This window comes from Camelus bactrianus, chromosome 2 (assembly GCF_048773025.1).
Source record: "Camelus bactrianus isolate YW-2024 breed Bactrian camel chromosome 2, ASM4877302v1, whole genome shotgun sequence".
Taxonomy (NCBI): Eukaryota; Metazoa; Chordata; class Mammalia; order Artiodactyla; family Camelidae; genus Camelus; species Camelus bactrianus.
Window position 1 is genome coordinate 110,523,735 of NC_133540.1, and position 17,043 is coordinate 110,540,777.

Here is a 17,043-nt window from a genome sequence, read left to right on the forward strand (position 1 = left end):
AAATGTAAAAAATGCACAGGTAAATGTAGACTCTACTGACATATTGTTGTAAAATAGAAAGAAGACTATATAAACCAAGTGCCACAGCCAGATCTTCCTGGTGGGTGGCACTGTGGTGGTAGCTGGTTAAGCTGATGGTATCAAATTAAAGATTTGGAAGGAATTGTTCATCTCATTAAGTTGGTTTTTTGTTTTGTTTAGTTGTGTGGTTTTCTTTTTTCTTTTTTTCTTTTTTTTTTTTTTTTGCCATGCTTACGTGTTTTTTTAACTTTTAGATAGACGGTGAATCATCTTTTTGAATTATGTTTACATTTGAAAATTCTCTGGGCATTCAAGAAGTGCAGGCTCTGAGAATGCATGATAATAATTCTCGTCTATTTTGCAGTAATATTGGGAAACATACAAAGTAAAACACTTCCAGTAAGGACATTAGCCATCCAAGTGGGGGAAGACATGTACACGTGCCAAGTTACATCAGAAGTTAGCTAGCACAAGGGAACCATATGAGACAGGTTCTGAACTGGTACGAGACATCAGAAAACTTTCATTCTGAAACTTTGGTTCTTCTGTTATGATGACATTAACTGACAGATTAGACAAAGGTTTCCTGCCCGCGCTATCAACCAATCCCAAAAGCAGAGGGCTCAGGTTTTATAAGATGAAATTTACCACAACTTTTGTCATTTGTATTGCTAATAACCATTACTGCTTATTAACTGTGTATCATTAACTAAGCTCTCTCCACACCAAAACTCATTTAAACCTTTTTTTTTTAACTTTTCCGTAAGTTATATTGTCATTTGAATTTTACAACTGAGGAAAGAGAAGAACCTCAGAGAAATTAAGTAACTTGCTCCCAGATTACACATTTATTTACTAATTATTGGATTTGAGTACAGATTGGTTTTACTTTTAATTATTAAAAAAGAAAAAACAAAAGATGGGCAGGTTGGTACAGCTCTTAAATGCTGTAAAGCTACTTGGTGTGATCGCAGACTCTAATTAGTAGCCATAAGTCAGCAAGCTCTTAACTGTACTGGAACTAACCTGATATGTTTCTGATTTCATAATGTTTTAGTCTGTTCTGGCTGCTCTCACAAATTACAATAGACTGGGGGTCTTGTAAACAACAGAAGTGTATTTCTCGCAGCCTGGAGACCAGAAGTCCGATGTCAGGGTGCCAGCATGGCCAAGTGCAGGTTGCAGACTGGGGACTGTTTGTATCCTCCCAGAGTGGAGAGCAGAGAGGGGAAGCCAGCTCTCTTGTGACCCTAATAAGGGCACTAATCCCTTTCATGAGGACTCCACCCTCACGACCTCATCTAATCCTAATTCCCTCTCAGAGACCCCTCCTCCTAACGCCTCCTTGTGCAGCGTAGGAGGGTTTCAACATGAGAATGGAGAGAAACATTAACATTTAGTCCATAACTCTGCCTTTCATATCTTAATACTTACAGGAAAGCATTTTTACAAAATGCAAGCCGTATAGCAACTTGGGTGATGCTGGTCTTACTGACATCTAAAGAAACAGAACAGCTATTCTCTTGGCAGTGGAAATTTAGCCATTTAAAGACGTTCTTATTTTAAATTTCTTTGTTACTCCTACGTATGATTTTGACCACATCCTCTGTACACATGTAAGGAATGGAATAGGAATTCTCTCTAGCCATATGAAGGCTACGTGCATCCCAGTCATAGAGCGATGGTTCTCAGGAGGGAATTTTGTCCCCTGGGGGACACATGGCAGTGTCTGGAGATATTTCTGACTGTCACACTGAGTGGGGCAGTGCTGCTGGCATTTAGTGGTTTAGAGATCAGAGATGCTGCTGAACATCCTAGCATACACAGGAAGGTTCTTTACCACAAAGAGTAAACTGGCCCCAAATGTCAGGGCTGTCATGTTGAGAATCTCCGACAGATAATCTGTGTAATCTCTTGTAGCTCTGAAATTCTATTTGTCTTTCATTTTAACATTGAGATAAAGAAAACATTGAGCTTATGAACTAAGTCCTGTCAATAGTATGAAATGAAATATATTAGAGGTTCTTGAAATGAAATATATTGGAGGTTCTCATGACTTCTTTTCTTTTAGAAAGTAAAAGTCATCTTTTCAGGTAAAAAAAACTATCTTTCTGGTGACAATTTTCCTTTTCCTTTTCCTTTTCCTAACATTCTGAAATGTCCCTAATTCTCCACATTGCAAAATACTTGAAACCCACACCTGGACATAATAACTTAGCTCTTGTTTGAATGCTAGTGGACTGGCTATCTGAATAAAAACAGACAAGAATAGGATCTTAAAAGGCTGTAATATGAAGGAAGGTTTTGTGCAGGTGGGCCTGAGTGATAACCCAAAGCAAGGATACATTAAGTGCTGTTTATCTTTGGAAAAAAAAAAAAAAAGATCAGCAATGTTATGTTGAGCGGATTTAGAGCAATCACATATGAGCAAAATCTTTCTTCACATTGTTTAAGGGCAGGAAGTAGCAGTCGGTGACAAACTGTACATTGGCTCTACCCACAAACTGGGTGGGAAGACTGGGCATTAAAACGATGCCTCACACATTTGTACAAGTCCTCTTTAGGGGGTTGCGAGCGTGTCCTTCTGTGGGGAAAGCATCCAACTCTGTAAGGTCCAGACAAAGCATCTTGCATGAAAATTGGGGAGCCCAGCAGTGGAAAGCAGGCTTCTGTGACGGTTTGAGGGATTTGGATGAAACATCCTCTAAAGTAAAATGGCAGTAAACTTCTGTGTTATTCTTTTATCTGCTTCCTTCCTCTAACAAGGTGGGAGCTGTGAAACATACCCCCGCCCCAGCACTCTCCCACCTCCACTGGCCAAACCGATATGCAACTTGTTAGTATGATATCTATTGTCCTTTCTACCAGGACATTATGTCCCTCTGCCTGAAGGGAAAAAAAATCAAGGTTTAGAGTGACTCCATCAGCAAATACAGTAATTGGACATTTCATATTATTAGTTATGTATTTTTGGTCAAAACTAGGAGTACCTATGAAATCAATATTTAACTTTTGTTTTTCTCCTAGCCAATGAAAATTTTATAAACGTTTTAAATTAGAGCCTGATTTATATTCAGATTGTCAAAGTAAAATAATCTTTGTCATTATACTTGGTCCTGCTTCTGTGCGAATTTAAAGTAGCACTTAAAAACTCCAGGTTGCTGTAAGACACAACTGTAAGAAAAAAATGGTGACTTAAGGAATTTGATTTAAAAAACGAACACCAGGCCAAAGCTTCTTTAAGTACTTCTTAACGGGGTACACTTTGTGATAGATTTTAAGCTGGTTAGGTGTTCAGTCTCCTTTGTCTCTGTCTTGGCAAATGTCTCCTAAATCAATCACAGTGACCACCTACTCCAGAATTATTGCCCCATTCCTGACATGCACTGCTCCTTCAAACTGGGATCTAAAAGGACAATAATGAAAGCAAATCAAATGTGATTTCTCTGTCAATTCATTAGCAGAAAAGCTGGAATCATCTCAGAAACACATTGCTCTTTACAGCAAGGAAACACTGTTAATGATTTCCTTTCCTTTCTTAAGATTTTTTTATTCTAACCTGGAGGCAGAGTAGAAATTAGCCGAGTTTGAAACAAAGGTGATTTGTCTCAGTAACAGATAGGGAATGTGTTAATATTTTGTTAAAACTTGAAGTAACACTTCCACATCCTTTGCACCCTATCTTGTCATACCCGATACCTAGTTGTCATAAATTTTACTGTCTACCAATCCCTGTCTCTTCCTGTCTCGACCCTGTATCCACTTACACACACACACATATGACTTGCATTTTGGTAATTGTATGATAGCCTTTCTGATTTTATGTAACATATTCTAAGCCTGTACTTTTGTTTAATATTGTTTTCACCACCTTCTTGCTAACTGAAGAATTTTCTCAAATACCTTTACGAGTTTAGGGTTGTTCAGGGGCTTCAATTCTCTCAGTGTTCTCACTTTTTCTAAACAGTTTAAAATACAGACATTACAAGAAGGAATAGATTCGAGAATCATCCAGTACTTAATTTCTGTTCATTCATTTAAGGCAGTGTCGTAACATACTTTACTTTCATGGAAGTGTATGAGAGTAAATGAATTTTCTGTCGTCTCTACTTAAAAATCAATTCTGTTTTTCAAAAGCCACATTTTATTTCTTAGAGACATTTTGGGCTATTGTCATTATTGTAATGAGGAGTTAACTAACTTGAAAAGAAAAATAATAGTCCAAATTTCTTTTCTACCCCACGGATTATGACTGAGACATTGAGAGAGGGGAAGTAAAACTTCATTTAAATTGCCATTTAGACTTTGTCATAGCTAATCATATTCGAACATCTTGTATTATCGTTATCTCTTGTATTGTGTTAACTTTCAACATCTCAATCTCAAGTAAGCCATACATGTATAGCTTCTGTAAGGTTCCAGAATATGTGATTTTATGTCACAGATCTCTTATTTTAAGCACTAAAGTTCTTTAATATTATCCCAATAGAATATGATACAATGGAATCAGGTTGTAATGATCTCAATGGGGAAGAACTACTTTTAAGATAGAAGATGTAACTCAAATGCAGATGCCTGGGGGTTTCTAAATTTAGATTGCCGCATATGACAGATGCTTTGGAATTAAATTTGCATTAGAATAGAAGAGTTCAAAATGCAACTGCTTCCGGCAAATTCAGACCTGGAAAGCTGAGCTGTCCTCTGTTGACTGACTTAAGAAAATAAAAGAAAATTCCAGCAAAAATACTGTGAGTTCATAAATCAGAATCTAGCTGAAAGAATTTATATTCCACTCTGCATCAAATGTCTTTAACTCCAAAGATGGGTATAAGTTGAAGGCAAGACCTAGTCCTTCCACTTCAAGTGGAAGTATTTTCTTAGAAATTAGTGATAGAATAGAAAAGTAGTGTTCTACTTCCTGCAGTTTGCTGCATTGTCATTAAAATGGCATGGAATCTGGCACTTTTCTAGTCAGTTCTCCAGTAGTAACGATATTTACAATTGTGCTATTTATGGGTAATCTAATTACAGGAGGAGGTCATCAGACTGCTAGTTCTGTTGAGCGTTGCTTCTTCAATACAAGTAACATAAAGGAAAATAGACTGAGAATGGGGGGAGGGGCGCCCATTTGACTTTTCCTAAGAAATAGATTACTGTCAGGCAGCTGTTGTATCCAGTTTGATTTCTACTCAGTTGTAGAACTAAATTTTAGTAAATGCATTTTGAGTGAATGTCATCCAGTGAGTGAAATATATCAGAAATTCTTCCTCCTCCAAGTTATAAAGAATACATGTGTTCTATACAGTCAATATCAAACAAAAGAATATGCATAATCTTTAATGTGGGAGAAAATTTTAGATGTTAGGCTGTAAATATTGCCAAATACCACTTGGTTGTGGCATATTTTCAGGAGAATGGCTCTCATGGAAACTGTCTCCTCCAGCACTTGGACTACACAGGCAGGGGTGAAACTTGGTTTTTCAGACAATGTACAGGCCTGAGGAAATACGTTTTGGCAGCAAAAGAAGGGAGACACACAGAGACCATGAGAAATGGACCCATTGTCGTGTAGTGGCTTGTCACTGCTCAGATCGTATATAAGAGAGAGTAGCTCGTAGTTATCATGAATTCACTGTGTTCCAGAGGCTGGGCTGACTGCCCTGCGCACACCATCTTATTTAATTCCCTCGTAGTCTTCGGAGATTTTATAGTGCTCACTAACCTTTTGTAAGTGGGGAAGCTGGGACAGGGAGGCATTAATAACTCCCTCAAGGTGATCTGCTGGTAAGGGAAGGAGCAGGAATTAGTCAGAATCTCTCCAAATCCAGGCCATGTATTCCCTCCTCAACCACTTGCTGTACTGCAATCAAGGATAAGTCAGATTTTAGTTTTTAAAACTTATAAATTCAGTCTATAAATCATCAAACCTTTGGAAGGGTAATTTTTCCTCTCTTACTACAGACTCTGCAGTGCAGGAAAAAAAAGAAAGAAAGTGAAGGGGGGAGAGAGAAAGAGAAAGAGAAAGAAAGAGAAAGAGAGAGAGAGAGAGAAAGAGAGAGAGAAAGAAAGAGAGAGAAAGATGTCTGTCCTCCATAGATAAATAAGCAATTATTTTCTGCTTGGTCTGTACCAAGCACTGTTCTCAGCACTTACGTACCAAATGTACTGGTTGATGACTGTATGGTCCCCATTTTGCAGGTGAGGAGACTGAGATTTAGAGATGACTGCCTGGGAGCCAGTGGAGGGTGTGGTTGTCATTCAAGCCCAGATGGTCCAGCTCCAGAGTGCGCTCCGAGTCACTGGACTATGTCAGTTCTCACATAGGTTGGGGAGGAAAATCCAAAGTCCGCATGGTTTTAAAAGGCAAACAGGAAATGATTATGTACTTGAGAGCTAAATTATGAGGCCAGTGTGACTTTCTACGTGTCATTGCCTAATTTTTCCCTTAGAGTTTTGAGACATAAATAACAAATGTGGACTGAAGTAGTTAGAAAAAAATTGTCATGGCTGAGTTGGGTGCAGAAGTCGGGCTAAAACAGGTGTAGAACCAAGGAGAATGGGAGTTCCTTCAGATTCAGTCCACTGATCCACTTGAGTCACGCCAGAGACAAGGACTGGTTTTCCAAGCAAAGTATTATGATCAACTGAATATAAATAAATATCATATTTTAACTTTTTAGTTTATGGAGATGCGTAGGAGGAGTCTAGTTTCTTTAACCCTTCAAAATTCAGGGAAAGAAGTTAAGGCTTTTAATGTTGGGTGGGTAAGACTTGAGATAGTAGAAAAGTAGAGCTTTGGAAAGGGGATTCATGTGCTAGAGCATTTTTGCATAACATGAATCTGGAATCGTATGGAGCCATTAGAAAAGTAGAACATGGAGTCACAGGGTCCTGGAAGCTGGGTATTAGGTAGAAAAGGCAGGGGTTAGAGAGACGAAATTGAAAAAGAAGCGGAGGTGAACCCCAAAGAGAAATTCTGGAAGAACAGTGGCTGCAGTGCTAACTGACTGGACATGAGGGATAAAGGGGGGATATGTATCTTATAGTCATCATTCCCAAGTTTATGTTCCCCTCTGTCTGCCCTTCCTCCTCTCCCTCACTTCCTTTTTCTGTTTCTTCCTGTCTCTGTCATCAGTTATTTAATTGGGATTAGAGGCCACTAGTTAGGAATTACTGTGTTTGTATGAAAAGTTGAGATTTTCAAATGGTTTGGAAAAACTTTTTTGGGGGGGAGGGTATCAGTTTCATAGTCCCAGAGTCCCAGTTATATGACATCTATTCTGTTTAAATATATTTGTTCATTTCTGTTTTGTTTCATACATGCAATTTTGAAGGGCTTTTCTTACTAATACAATTACCACACACTATAACTAAGAATACCAAACTATCACTTCACCCAGTATTAACTCTGAAGACCCCTCACTGAACTCCAACTGAGCTTTCCTTGCCCTCACAACCACCAGGAAGGGGGGAGGAATTTATGATTCTCTAGAGATAACAGTATACTGGAATTTGACTGGAATGAAAGACAAAAAAGGTAGTAAATGCAATTGAACCTACAGGGTATATCCCAGAATCTTGCTCTGAAGGAATTAAATGCTTTGGTTGTACATTAAACCTTCTTATCTGTTACACCTGCAAAAGAATTAGATGGCTTTCCCAAGTCATTTACTTAATGGCTTTATTTATTATGTGCTGTAGATGGTTTTTTTTAATTAAAAGCAAATATACGTGGTGTGCCTTTTTTTCTTTTTAAAATTCTTATTACATAGACGTATTCCATGCTTAATAACTTATATTACACCATACCTAAGATTTATATCGTGGACCATATGATATGTAAAATCATTCTTTTTGATTGGATCAGAGGGACCCAATGGATCCCTCTATGACTGTAAACTGACTATATGACTATAGAATGATGTAACAAGGGGCGTGGCCAGAAGGACTGCATATGTGCTATTAGAAATTTAAGAATACTGCTCTGAAGTTAGGAGCTGAAAAAGCTTGACATCTAGAAAGACCAGTGTGCTGGGAAGAACTATGAAGATCGCAAGATTCAAAGAAAGGGGGAGGCCCAAAGCATAGTATCGGACCAGAATTTCAAGAATTATGAAGCAGAAATCCCACTGCAAACATCCGAGTAGCAGAAATTTGAACTCTTCGTCCAAAGGGACATGCAAGGCATGAAACATATTCTGACAAACTCAAGATGAACTCAAACCTGGACAGGGTCTGGACAGCAGGTGTGGTGGATACAGCTGGTATGAACTTTGTGCTGAACTATATTCTTCTGGAACAAAAGATCTTAAGCTTTTTACCGAGGATGAGGTGGAGGGAATGAAAATATGAGAGTGAAGTACCCTGAAGTCAAGGGACCACGCAGAACTGGAAGCATTTGGAAAAGTGAATTATTAGAAGCCCTTTAATTCATAAACCTTGGTTTTGTTACACACTAAGTCATGCATGTTCCCCAAAGTAGGCAACTTCATTTTGGCCCTTAAGCACTGGGTATTTTTCCTACTTATTTTAACATTTTGAGAGCAGACAGAAATGTTATCATGAGAGCTTTTAAAAATTCTTTTAAGTCCTTGATATTTGTAATCAAACTTTGTATTTCAAAATTCTTTTCATTCTTCCCTCCTCCTTAACATATATTCCTCTCAAAGCCTCCTTCTAAGTTCCTTAACAGTGTATGTGTGAAGATTTAGCTAATATACTTAATTATATATAATGATTATTAAAGTAAATTTTAATAAATATTCACCAAAGATGGAAACAATATTTATTCCCCAAGCATCCTGTTTTCTCTTTGACCTATGAGTAATTTACTTAGACACTGAACTCATGATTGTTTCTTACTGGTCAAATTAAAAAGCTTTATTAAATTGAACAAAAATCTAAATGAAAAAGGTACAGTCAGAAGGTGTGAATAGAATTGGTTTGGCTTAAACAGTATCTATATCTTACAACTTGATTGTAATTTAATGCTTTTAAATGCTTTACCTATTTCTAAATCACTAATATGATAAATGCTTTTCTCCACTTTCTGGCTCTAAATCAGCCGAATCACGAAGCTCACCCAGTGTTTTCTAAATTGCCCACTGTACTCTATCAGGATACACAAGCATTGTTGGTTAGCACATGTTTATCTGTGTCTCCAACACTGCACTACAAGTCCAGAAACCATCTCTATCTGCGTTAATGTTATTAGAACCAAGTGCATACTAGACCCTTAATACTCTGTGAAGAAATGAATGATGTCGTGTGAATTTTGCTGAATACTAGTTTTATATAATTGTTTTTTTCTTGATCTTCTCATTGCAGTAAAACGTTTTCTTTCAAGTCTTTTAATTGAAAAAGTGTTATTTGTAATTCAAATAGAAGTTATTTAGCTATAAAAGATTATTTAAAATATTTTTCTATGGAATTGAATATTAAGGGATTGTTCCAGGAGACATAATTCAGCAATATATTTTTCACAAACTAGTTTTAAGTCAGAAACTACCTGAAAAGAACCTATTTTAATATGACAGTGTGATTAAAAGAACATTGTCTGTGACCAGCAATGTACATCATGGAAACTATTGGGTCTTGTTAATTACCTTTGTTTCTGGATAGGATCAGTGATGTGATTAATCCTGGGGATTTTTGCTTCCAGGTCATCATTCTGTGGAGTTATTAAGAACGATTTTTTTTTAAGCTCTTGTTTTCTTATGCTAATTGTAATTGTGAACATCTGTGTATTATTTGCTGTGTAAGTTAAGGTTTCCCCAAACCAAGGAATTACTAGGTTTAAGACTAAGAGTTCTTTCTAAAATCATTCAAGTTATCTTGTAAATTTTAGAAACTATGCATAAATATTTAAAAACTGTGTCACCTTAATACCAGGAAATTACTAAAGGTCCTCATCCTGATGGAGTGTCCTGCCCTACATTTTTTGGGGATGCCATCTAATATGAGGACCACAACAGCCTGCAGGATGAGTGCCATTACTCCTGTTGTACTGGAGAAGCAGGAGCTGACCCCACAGTGACCGTGTCATGGCTGTTGGCCTTCAGGTTCCTTTTCTTTCCACTGTTCCTCAGTTCTCACGGAGACAGTTGGATATTGTCAGGATTTCAAGAAGAAAGTTGTGTACTGGAGATACAGTGATACATTTATACAAATGCAACATGGTTTTCTTACCCCAGAAGTGGCTTTGAATAGAATTGTTGAGATGCTTTCCAAGTGTGGGACACTGGCAGTATTGCACAAGTGTTATTATCAGTTCTGTCTTATTTACCCTTGCTAGTTTCACAGGTACAGAAATTTCTCAAATGCCTTAAGAATTTCTGGATTCCTGACTCAGAAACCCAGAAGAGGTTTCCCTTTTATCTGTGCATTTGCATTGTTTATATGAGTGCTGTTCAAAAGAAATACAATGCAAGCTGATTATATAATTTTAAATTGCCTAGTAGCCACATTTATACACACACACACACACGTACACATGCACAGGTGCAATTAATATTTTGGGCATAAGTTTAAATAGAATATATTAGTAAAATCCCTTCAATATATAATCAATATTATAAAATTGTGATTTTTGTGGAGAGGGTAACTAAGTCTTCAAAGTATGGTATATATTTTATACTCATAGAACGTCTCAATTGAAACTAACCATGTTTCAAGCACTTATTAGCCAGTAGCTAACTGGACAGCATAGACAGGCCTATATATTGTAAATAGATTATAAATAGATCTAGATCTGTGAGTTGCCTGACACTCCCCTGACACAGGGTGTTCCCAGAAATTAACTGGAGGCTTCTTAATGGTAAGACACAAGTTATTACTTTATATTATCAAAACTGAAGATACACAAATGTTTCATATTCTATTCCAAATAAATGAAAATGTACCTAACTTACAAAAGTAAAATTTGTATTTTACAGAGAGGAAGGGCCTGGAAAGTATCAAAGAGGGATTCTTGAAAATCAAAGAAGAACCATCTAAAATACTGTCTGGAAATAAGTTTCAAGACCGGTATTTTGTTTTACGAGATGGATATCTCTTTCTTTACAAGGATCTGAAGGTATTTGTATATGTAGTATTTGAATATGTATATATTTTTGTGTGGGTATTAGCATTCTTATTTCATAACTCTCAGCCCTCTCTCTTGGAAGTCAAGGCCTGTAGTAAGTAAAATGCATAAGAAACTGATGATTTCTTTCAGCTTCTGGCATGACATTAACACACCCAGAAACACAGTAAAGAATGTATATGGCCTTTTTGAGCACCTCATATTTTTTAGTGCAGAGAATGATTAAAGTCCTAGAGAAAACTCTAATATGTGTTAAATAGACTAGCATATAAATCAGCATCTCAGTCAATAAAATTAAGAGACTGTGTCAGGCCTTAAGGCAAAAATAGCTTGAGTTGAGCTAATGGAAATTAATAAAATATGGAATAAAAAGGCAAAACCCAAATATTAAGTCTGATTAAAAATTAAATCTGATTAATAGATTCCCTATTTTTTTAATGAATTGACTCATAGTATCATATTTACTAATTGAATCTTAATGATATATCCCCATAAGTTTGAATTCCCTAGAAGCTTTTATTAAAGAATTGAGGGATGGAGAGAGGAAGGAGATGAAAAGGAGGGCATAGATATAAGAATATTGAACTTAGCATCAGAAAATCTCAAATCTGCCAAGTTGGTTGTGTGAATAAGAAACGTAAACTCTCAACCTCAATTTCTGGGTCTGTAATATGATGATGATAGTATGAGTCCCGCACGCCAGATTGTTGTAACGTTGAAACAAGAATATATGTAAAAGTTGTTTTTCAATTTATATACATATATATACACATACATATACATATCAATACATATTTATATATTAGCATGCTCATCAAAAGATTCCACTAAGAATATGAATAGGCGTGTTCCAGACTGAGAAAAATATATTCATAGTACATATATCTGAAAAAGGCCTCATATGCAGAATTATAAAGAACTCCTCCAAATCGACAGTAAAAAGACAACCCAATAAAAATCTGGGCAATGTATTAGACAGACACTACAGGAGGGGAGACGTAGGAATGGCCAATAAGTGATTGAACCAAAAGTGCTCAGCATTGTTATCAAGGAAATACAAACTAAAACCATAAGATACCTTATTAGTATAACTAAAGTTATAAAGAGTGACAACACCTAACATTGACAAGGTGTTGATTAACTAAAACCCTCGTAAATTGTTGGTGGAAGGTAAAATCACACAATCACTATGGAGAGCTTTTTGGAAGTTTTTAAAGTAAAGTTGCTCATACATCTACCCCATGATCCCGCAGCTCTATTTCTAGGTATTATGTCCATTAAAGCACTTGTTCAAGAGTGTTCATAAGCAGCTTTATTCATAAAAACTGAAACATGGACGCATTCCTCATGTCCTTCAATAGGAAAATGATATAGTCAGACAATAGAATACTAGTTAGCAATAAAAGTGAATGAATGCAACAATGTGGGTGAATCTTCAAATCCTTGTTGAGCAAAAGAAGCTCAACACAAAATAGTACCATATGAGTCTGTCCATGAGACGCCTGAGAACAGCCAAAACCGTTTACGGTGATAGAAGTCAGAAGGTGTTTGCCTGGGGTGTGGAGAAGGGTTGCCACAGAAGCAAGCAGGTGGACTCAGTGGGGGTACTTCCTAGGATGATAGAAGTAAGTGTTCTATCTCCAGTTTTGGATGGTGGTTACATGGGTATATACGAGAGCATCTCCACTTCCTTGAGATTCAAGAGATACCCACGCAATTATTTTAAATGTGGAGTAACAGTCGGACCTCAAGATGCTTTTTTCTCTTGTATTACAAAATTCCCTTGAGTAATCATTGCTTGCATACTCCGAGTGTGCAGTGCTTCAGGATGTTGTGTTGTGGACATCTACAAAGAAGGACCAGAATAGTGACATCCGTTAATATGTTATGAAGAAGGAATGATTAGGCAGTTTTCCAAAGTTCTACCGCCCATTTTATTGTGGCTTCTGTTGAGCTTTCCACCCATTTTGACCACTGTCCCTGTATGTTCCTCCAGCAGGGAAGCCTCCAAGTGGACACAACTAAATCTTAGTAGCATTCCTGCTTTGTGTATACATCCCACATTCACTTTCTTCAAAATGGAATGTCCAGGAAGGGAGCTGACAAAATGGCACTGAATTCTGCAGCCCTTACCCCTCTATGCAGAGAGCTGCATTATATTAGGTACTGGATCTCCCGCTGTGTTGTTCCATCTGATAGGCCTAGCGGGGAGTCTGTGTGGGTATCAAGTGATTGGTATCGTTTATTATCCTGTGTTATCATTCTTCACTTTTCCCAGTAGAGGAAGAGTAGAGTTTGCAGAAATAAGGCACTGAAGAATTTGGGGTTATGTGAACTTAACACACCAGATTTTAAGGTTCATGAACTTTAGGTTTGTGTTTGTGAAAGGAAATGCTAAACTTCACAGCTGATGATCCTAGCCATCTGGAACTGGGTCGGATTGGATTTTCTTTGGTTTTCTTCAGTGAGTCACCCATCCTGATCTTCATTAGACTTCCTTCCTTCATCCTTGTCCTCCTATTTACATAATATGTTGGTTAAGGGTCACTTTTGTAGTTGGATGTTTTCTTAGAGTATTTAAAAATCACCCTGGACTTTTTAATCCTACTTAGGAACCAGCACTTCCATTGTGTAGCAACAGAAGTTTGCTAGAAACAACTAGTGGTAATCCCAGTGCAGTCATAAAGGAGCAACTGACATTCGAGAGGTTAATCCATGAAAAACAGACTTCTATACATGTCACTTCAATGGTCTCATTTTATCTTTACAATAACCCTGTGAAACTGTTACTGTAATTATTCCCACTTGACAGACAAAGAAATGAACCTACAAGATACTACATAACTTGTCCAAGATCACATAGCCAGTAAGTGACAGAGTCAGAATTCTTTCCCAGGTGTCTGATTCCAAAGGCTTTATGCAGGGACTTAATAAAGAAAGAATAATTTTGTATTTAGTTTGGTGTTCTTGCTGACAGAATTTTATTTAAAGAAGATGGTTCTTCATTTTAATAGTACCAAATATTTTCAACTATGACCCTCCATACAATTCAATTTTTTATAATGTTTTCCCCAAGCTAAGGTGCATTTTTAAATCTGCCAAAGGAAGCCTCTTCATGGAGAAATTTTTTTTTTTAGATGGAATGATTTGTAATTGAGCTGAAGAATCTCTTACCTTAATGGAATATGTTTTAAGAATTTGTATCTTTTAAAAATTTTTTTTTATTGAAGGGTAGTTAATTTGCAATGTTAGTTTCACATACACAGCAAAGCAATTTGGTTGTTCATATATATATACACATATATTTTCAGATTCTTTTCCATTATAGATTATTACAAGAAATTGAATATAGTTCAACCTGTGCTATACAGAAGGTCCTTGTTGTTTATCTGTTTTGTATATAGTAATGTGTACCTGTTAATTCCAAACTCCTAATGTATCTCTTGCCCCTCTCCCCTTTGGTAACCATAGTTTGTTAAGAATTTGTATCTTTTTGAAAGGATCATCCTGCTTAATCAAAGGTAATTCATATAAACTGGGAGGCAGTGATAGTACCAAGAGCTTGGCTAAAAGACAATGTTCTCTTTTTTTAAACATTTGTAATATTTATTTTTCCCCACATTTATTGAAGTATAATTGACAAATAAGAATTGTGTATATTTGTTACACAGTGTGATGCTTCTGATATACATATACATTGTGAAATGATTATCACCATCTAGGCTAATCAACATATTCATTACCTCACATATTTTGTGTGTGTGTTTGTGGTGAGAACATTAAGATCTACTCTTAGCAAGGTTCAAGTATATAGTACAGTATTACTAAGTATAGTCACCATGCTGTACATCAGATCTCCAGAACCTATTCATTCTTCATAACTGAAACTTTGTACTCTTTGATCAACATCTCCCCATTCCTCCCACTCCCAGCCCCTGGAAACTAGCATTCTACTCTATGCTTCTGTGTGAGTTTGACTTTTTTAGATTCTCCAACTAAGGGAGATCATACAGTATTTGTCAGATATGTTCTTTAAAGACACTGAACACATTTTGTTTTTATCACAGTGACCTCAGGTTATGGAATTATAGTCTAATTAAGTGTTTGAAAGTTGTATTTATGCATCTATCAGAATCAATTAATGTAACTGATACTTTAATTTGCACATTAAGGCAAACCGATGAGAGACTTAACAGGGTTTCCTTTAAACTCAAACTACTATTATTTTCAACACATGATGTTATTTGGCTGGTTATTTCTGCATGTTGTTGATCCTTCCCCTTTGATATTGATGGTCCAGTCATTGGCAATTATTAGCTTTTCAAGTGACTTTACAGTAAATAATCAGTAGTAAAAATCCCCTGATTTATTTGAATAAAGATTTGACTATGGTTTTGACAGTTGTCCTTAATGTATGTGTGCCTGTATATACTTAGAAAATGATTTACTGAGAAGGGAGTAGAAATTACAAGTTGAAAAGTGTATTTAAAGAGACTATGTGTTAATTAGAGATAATTTATGAATGCTCATTAACAACAAATTAGGGTAATCCACGGGGGAAGCTATATTTTGTTTTGAGAGTTTTCCCTGCACAGAAAATGTTAATTAAAATGTTTTCGGACTTGATTTACATAGAAGGTGAGAAGTTTCAAAGAATATTACCATTACACTGTTAATGGTGTGAAAAAAGCAAATGGGGAAGAGGGGAGGTCGTTAAAAGTTGCATGCAGACTCCTCTTAGAAACAAGAATAATTTCTTAAGCACACTAATTTAATTGGCTTAGTTAAAATTCTCTTTTGAAATATAGTGCCTGAAGCCACACATTACATACTTCATAACACTTGAACTTTTTGAAAAAATTCCCCAGAAAATGCATATACCAAAAGAGTTGTCATAAACCAACAGTAAAATTATCTTGCCAAACAAGATTTCTTTTTATAGAACTTCCCATGAGGATCCTTACAGTTCCTGTTTATGCATATTCAGTTTAAAGATTTAAGCTGAAAAAGGTTTCTTTCCACCAGTGGCTGGTCTCCTCTCAAATTATGTCATCTGTGTTCTCTTAGGACAGGGATAGGGAATAAAGTCCCAAGCTTGTGTGTCTGGAGTGGCTTGGGAATCAGTTGTATTACTGCAGACTCTCAGATTATTGCCAACAGTGCTGCAGAATGTAGGCAGTCCTGGACTTACCAACGTCCTGTTTAAATGAAGACAGCCTCATTCAGGCGCAGTGCATCTCACTCTCAAATGTGCATCTAACTCATCCTGCTGGAATTGCTGCCTCCCACCCGACCCTGCGGCTCCCTTTATTGGGACTGAGTCCAAGGGAATGGCAGTCTGAACTCTGAGGAGGGACATGAACCTCAGCTGTAATCTGATTTAACCTTTGGCAGAGGTGGCCCGGGGTCTCTGCTACTATGTACACTTCTAAGCTCTCCTCTCCTTGACTCTTCTGTATGGAATACTCATTGCTACCTCACTGTTCCATGTTAGACTTCAAGTGTTTTTCCTTAACATTCAGTAAAGTAGCGAGCTAAAAAATCAATACCTCGAAACCAAACTACCAGAAAATGGCCTAAACAAGAAAAAGAAGCTGATTTGAAGAAAACTCAGAACTTCACTGATAGAAATCACAGAAACTTAAAGTCTACTAGTATTGATCTGTAGGTTTAATGTAATTCGTTTCAAGATCCCAAAGGGAATTCTTTTTTAGAACTTGGAAAAAATGACCTGATAATTCACATCAAAGGGTAAACAGATAAGAATCCTTGCAAACATTTGGGCGGCATAAAAAGTAAAATAATTGTCAGGTATTTCCCATCCAACTATTTATGCATACAATAAAACTAAAATAGCTTAGATAATATCCTGGCATAAAAACAAACAGGTTTAGCAATGGTAACATAAAGTGAGGTAAATATGTAATTGTTTATTACAA

General features: G+C 36.6%; 1 protein-coding gene across 3 annotated transcripts in view; it reads left to right on the top strand.

Annotated features, from left to right (window-relative positions):
• ARAP2 (ArfGAP with RhoGAP domain, ankyrin repeat and PH domain 2) overlaps window positions 1-17,043 on the top strand; it is a 149,357-nt gene that overhangs the window by 112,499 nt on the left and 19,815 nt on the right. For all 3 annotated transcript variants that reach the window (XM_010962699.3, XM_010962700.3, XM_045522396.2), the window contains one exon: window positions 10,956-11,095. In XM_010962699.3, the coding sequence (XP_010961001.2) occupies window positions 10,956-11,095 (140 nt within the window). The remainder of the gene's footprint in view (window positions 1-10,955; window positions 11,096-17,043) is intronic.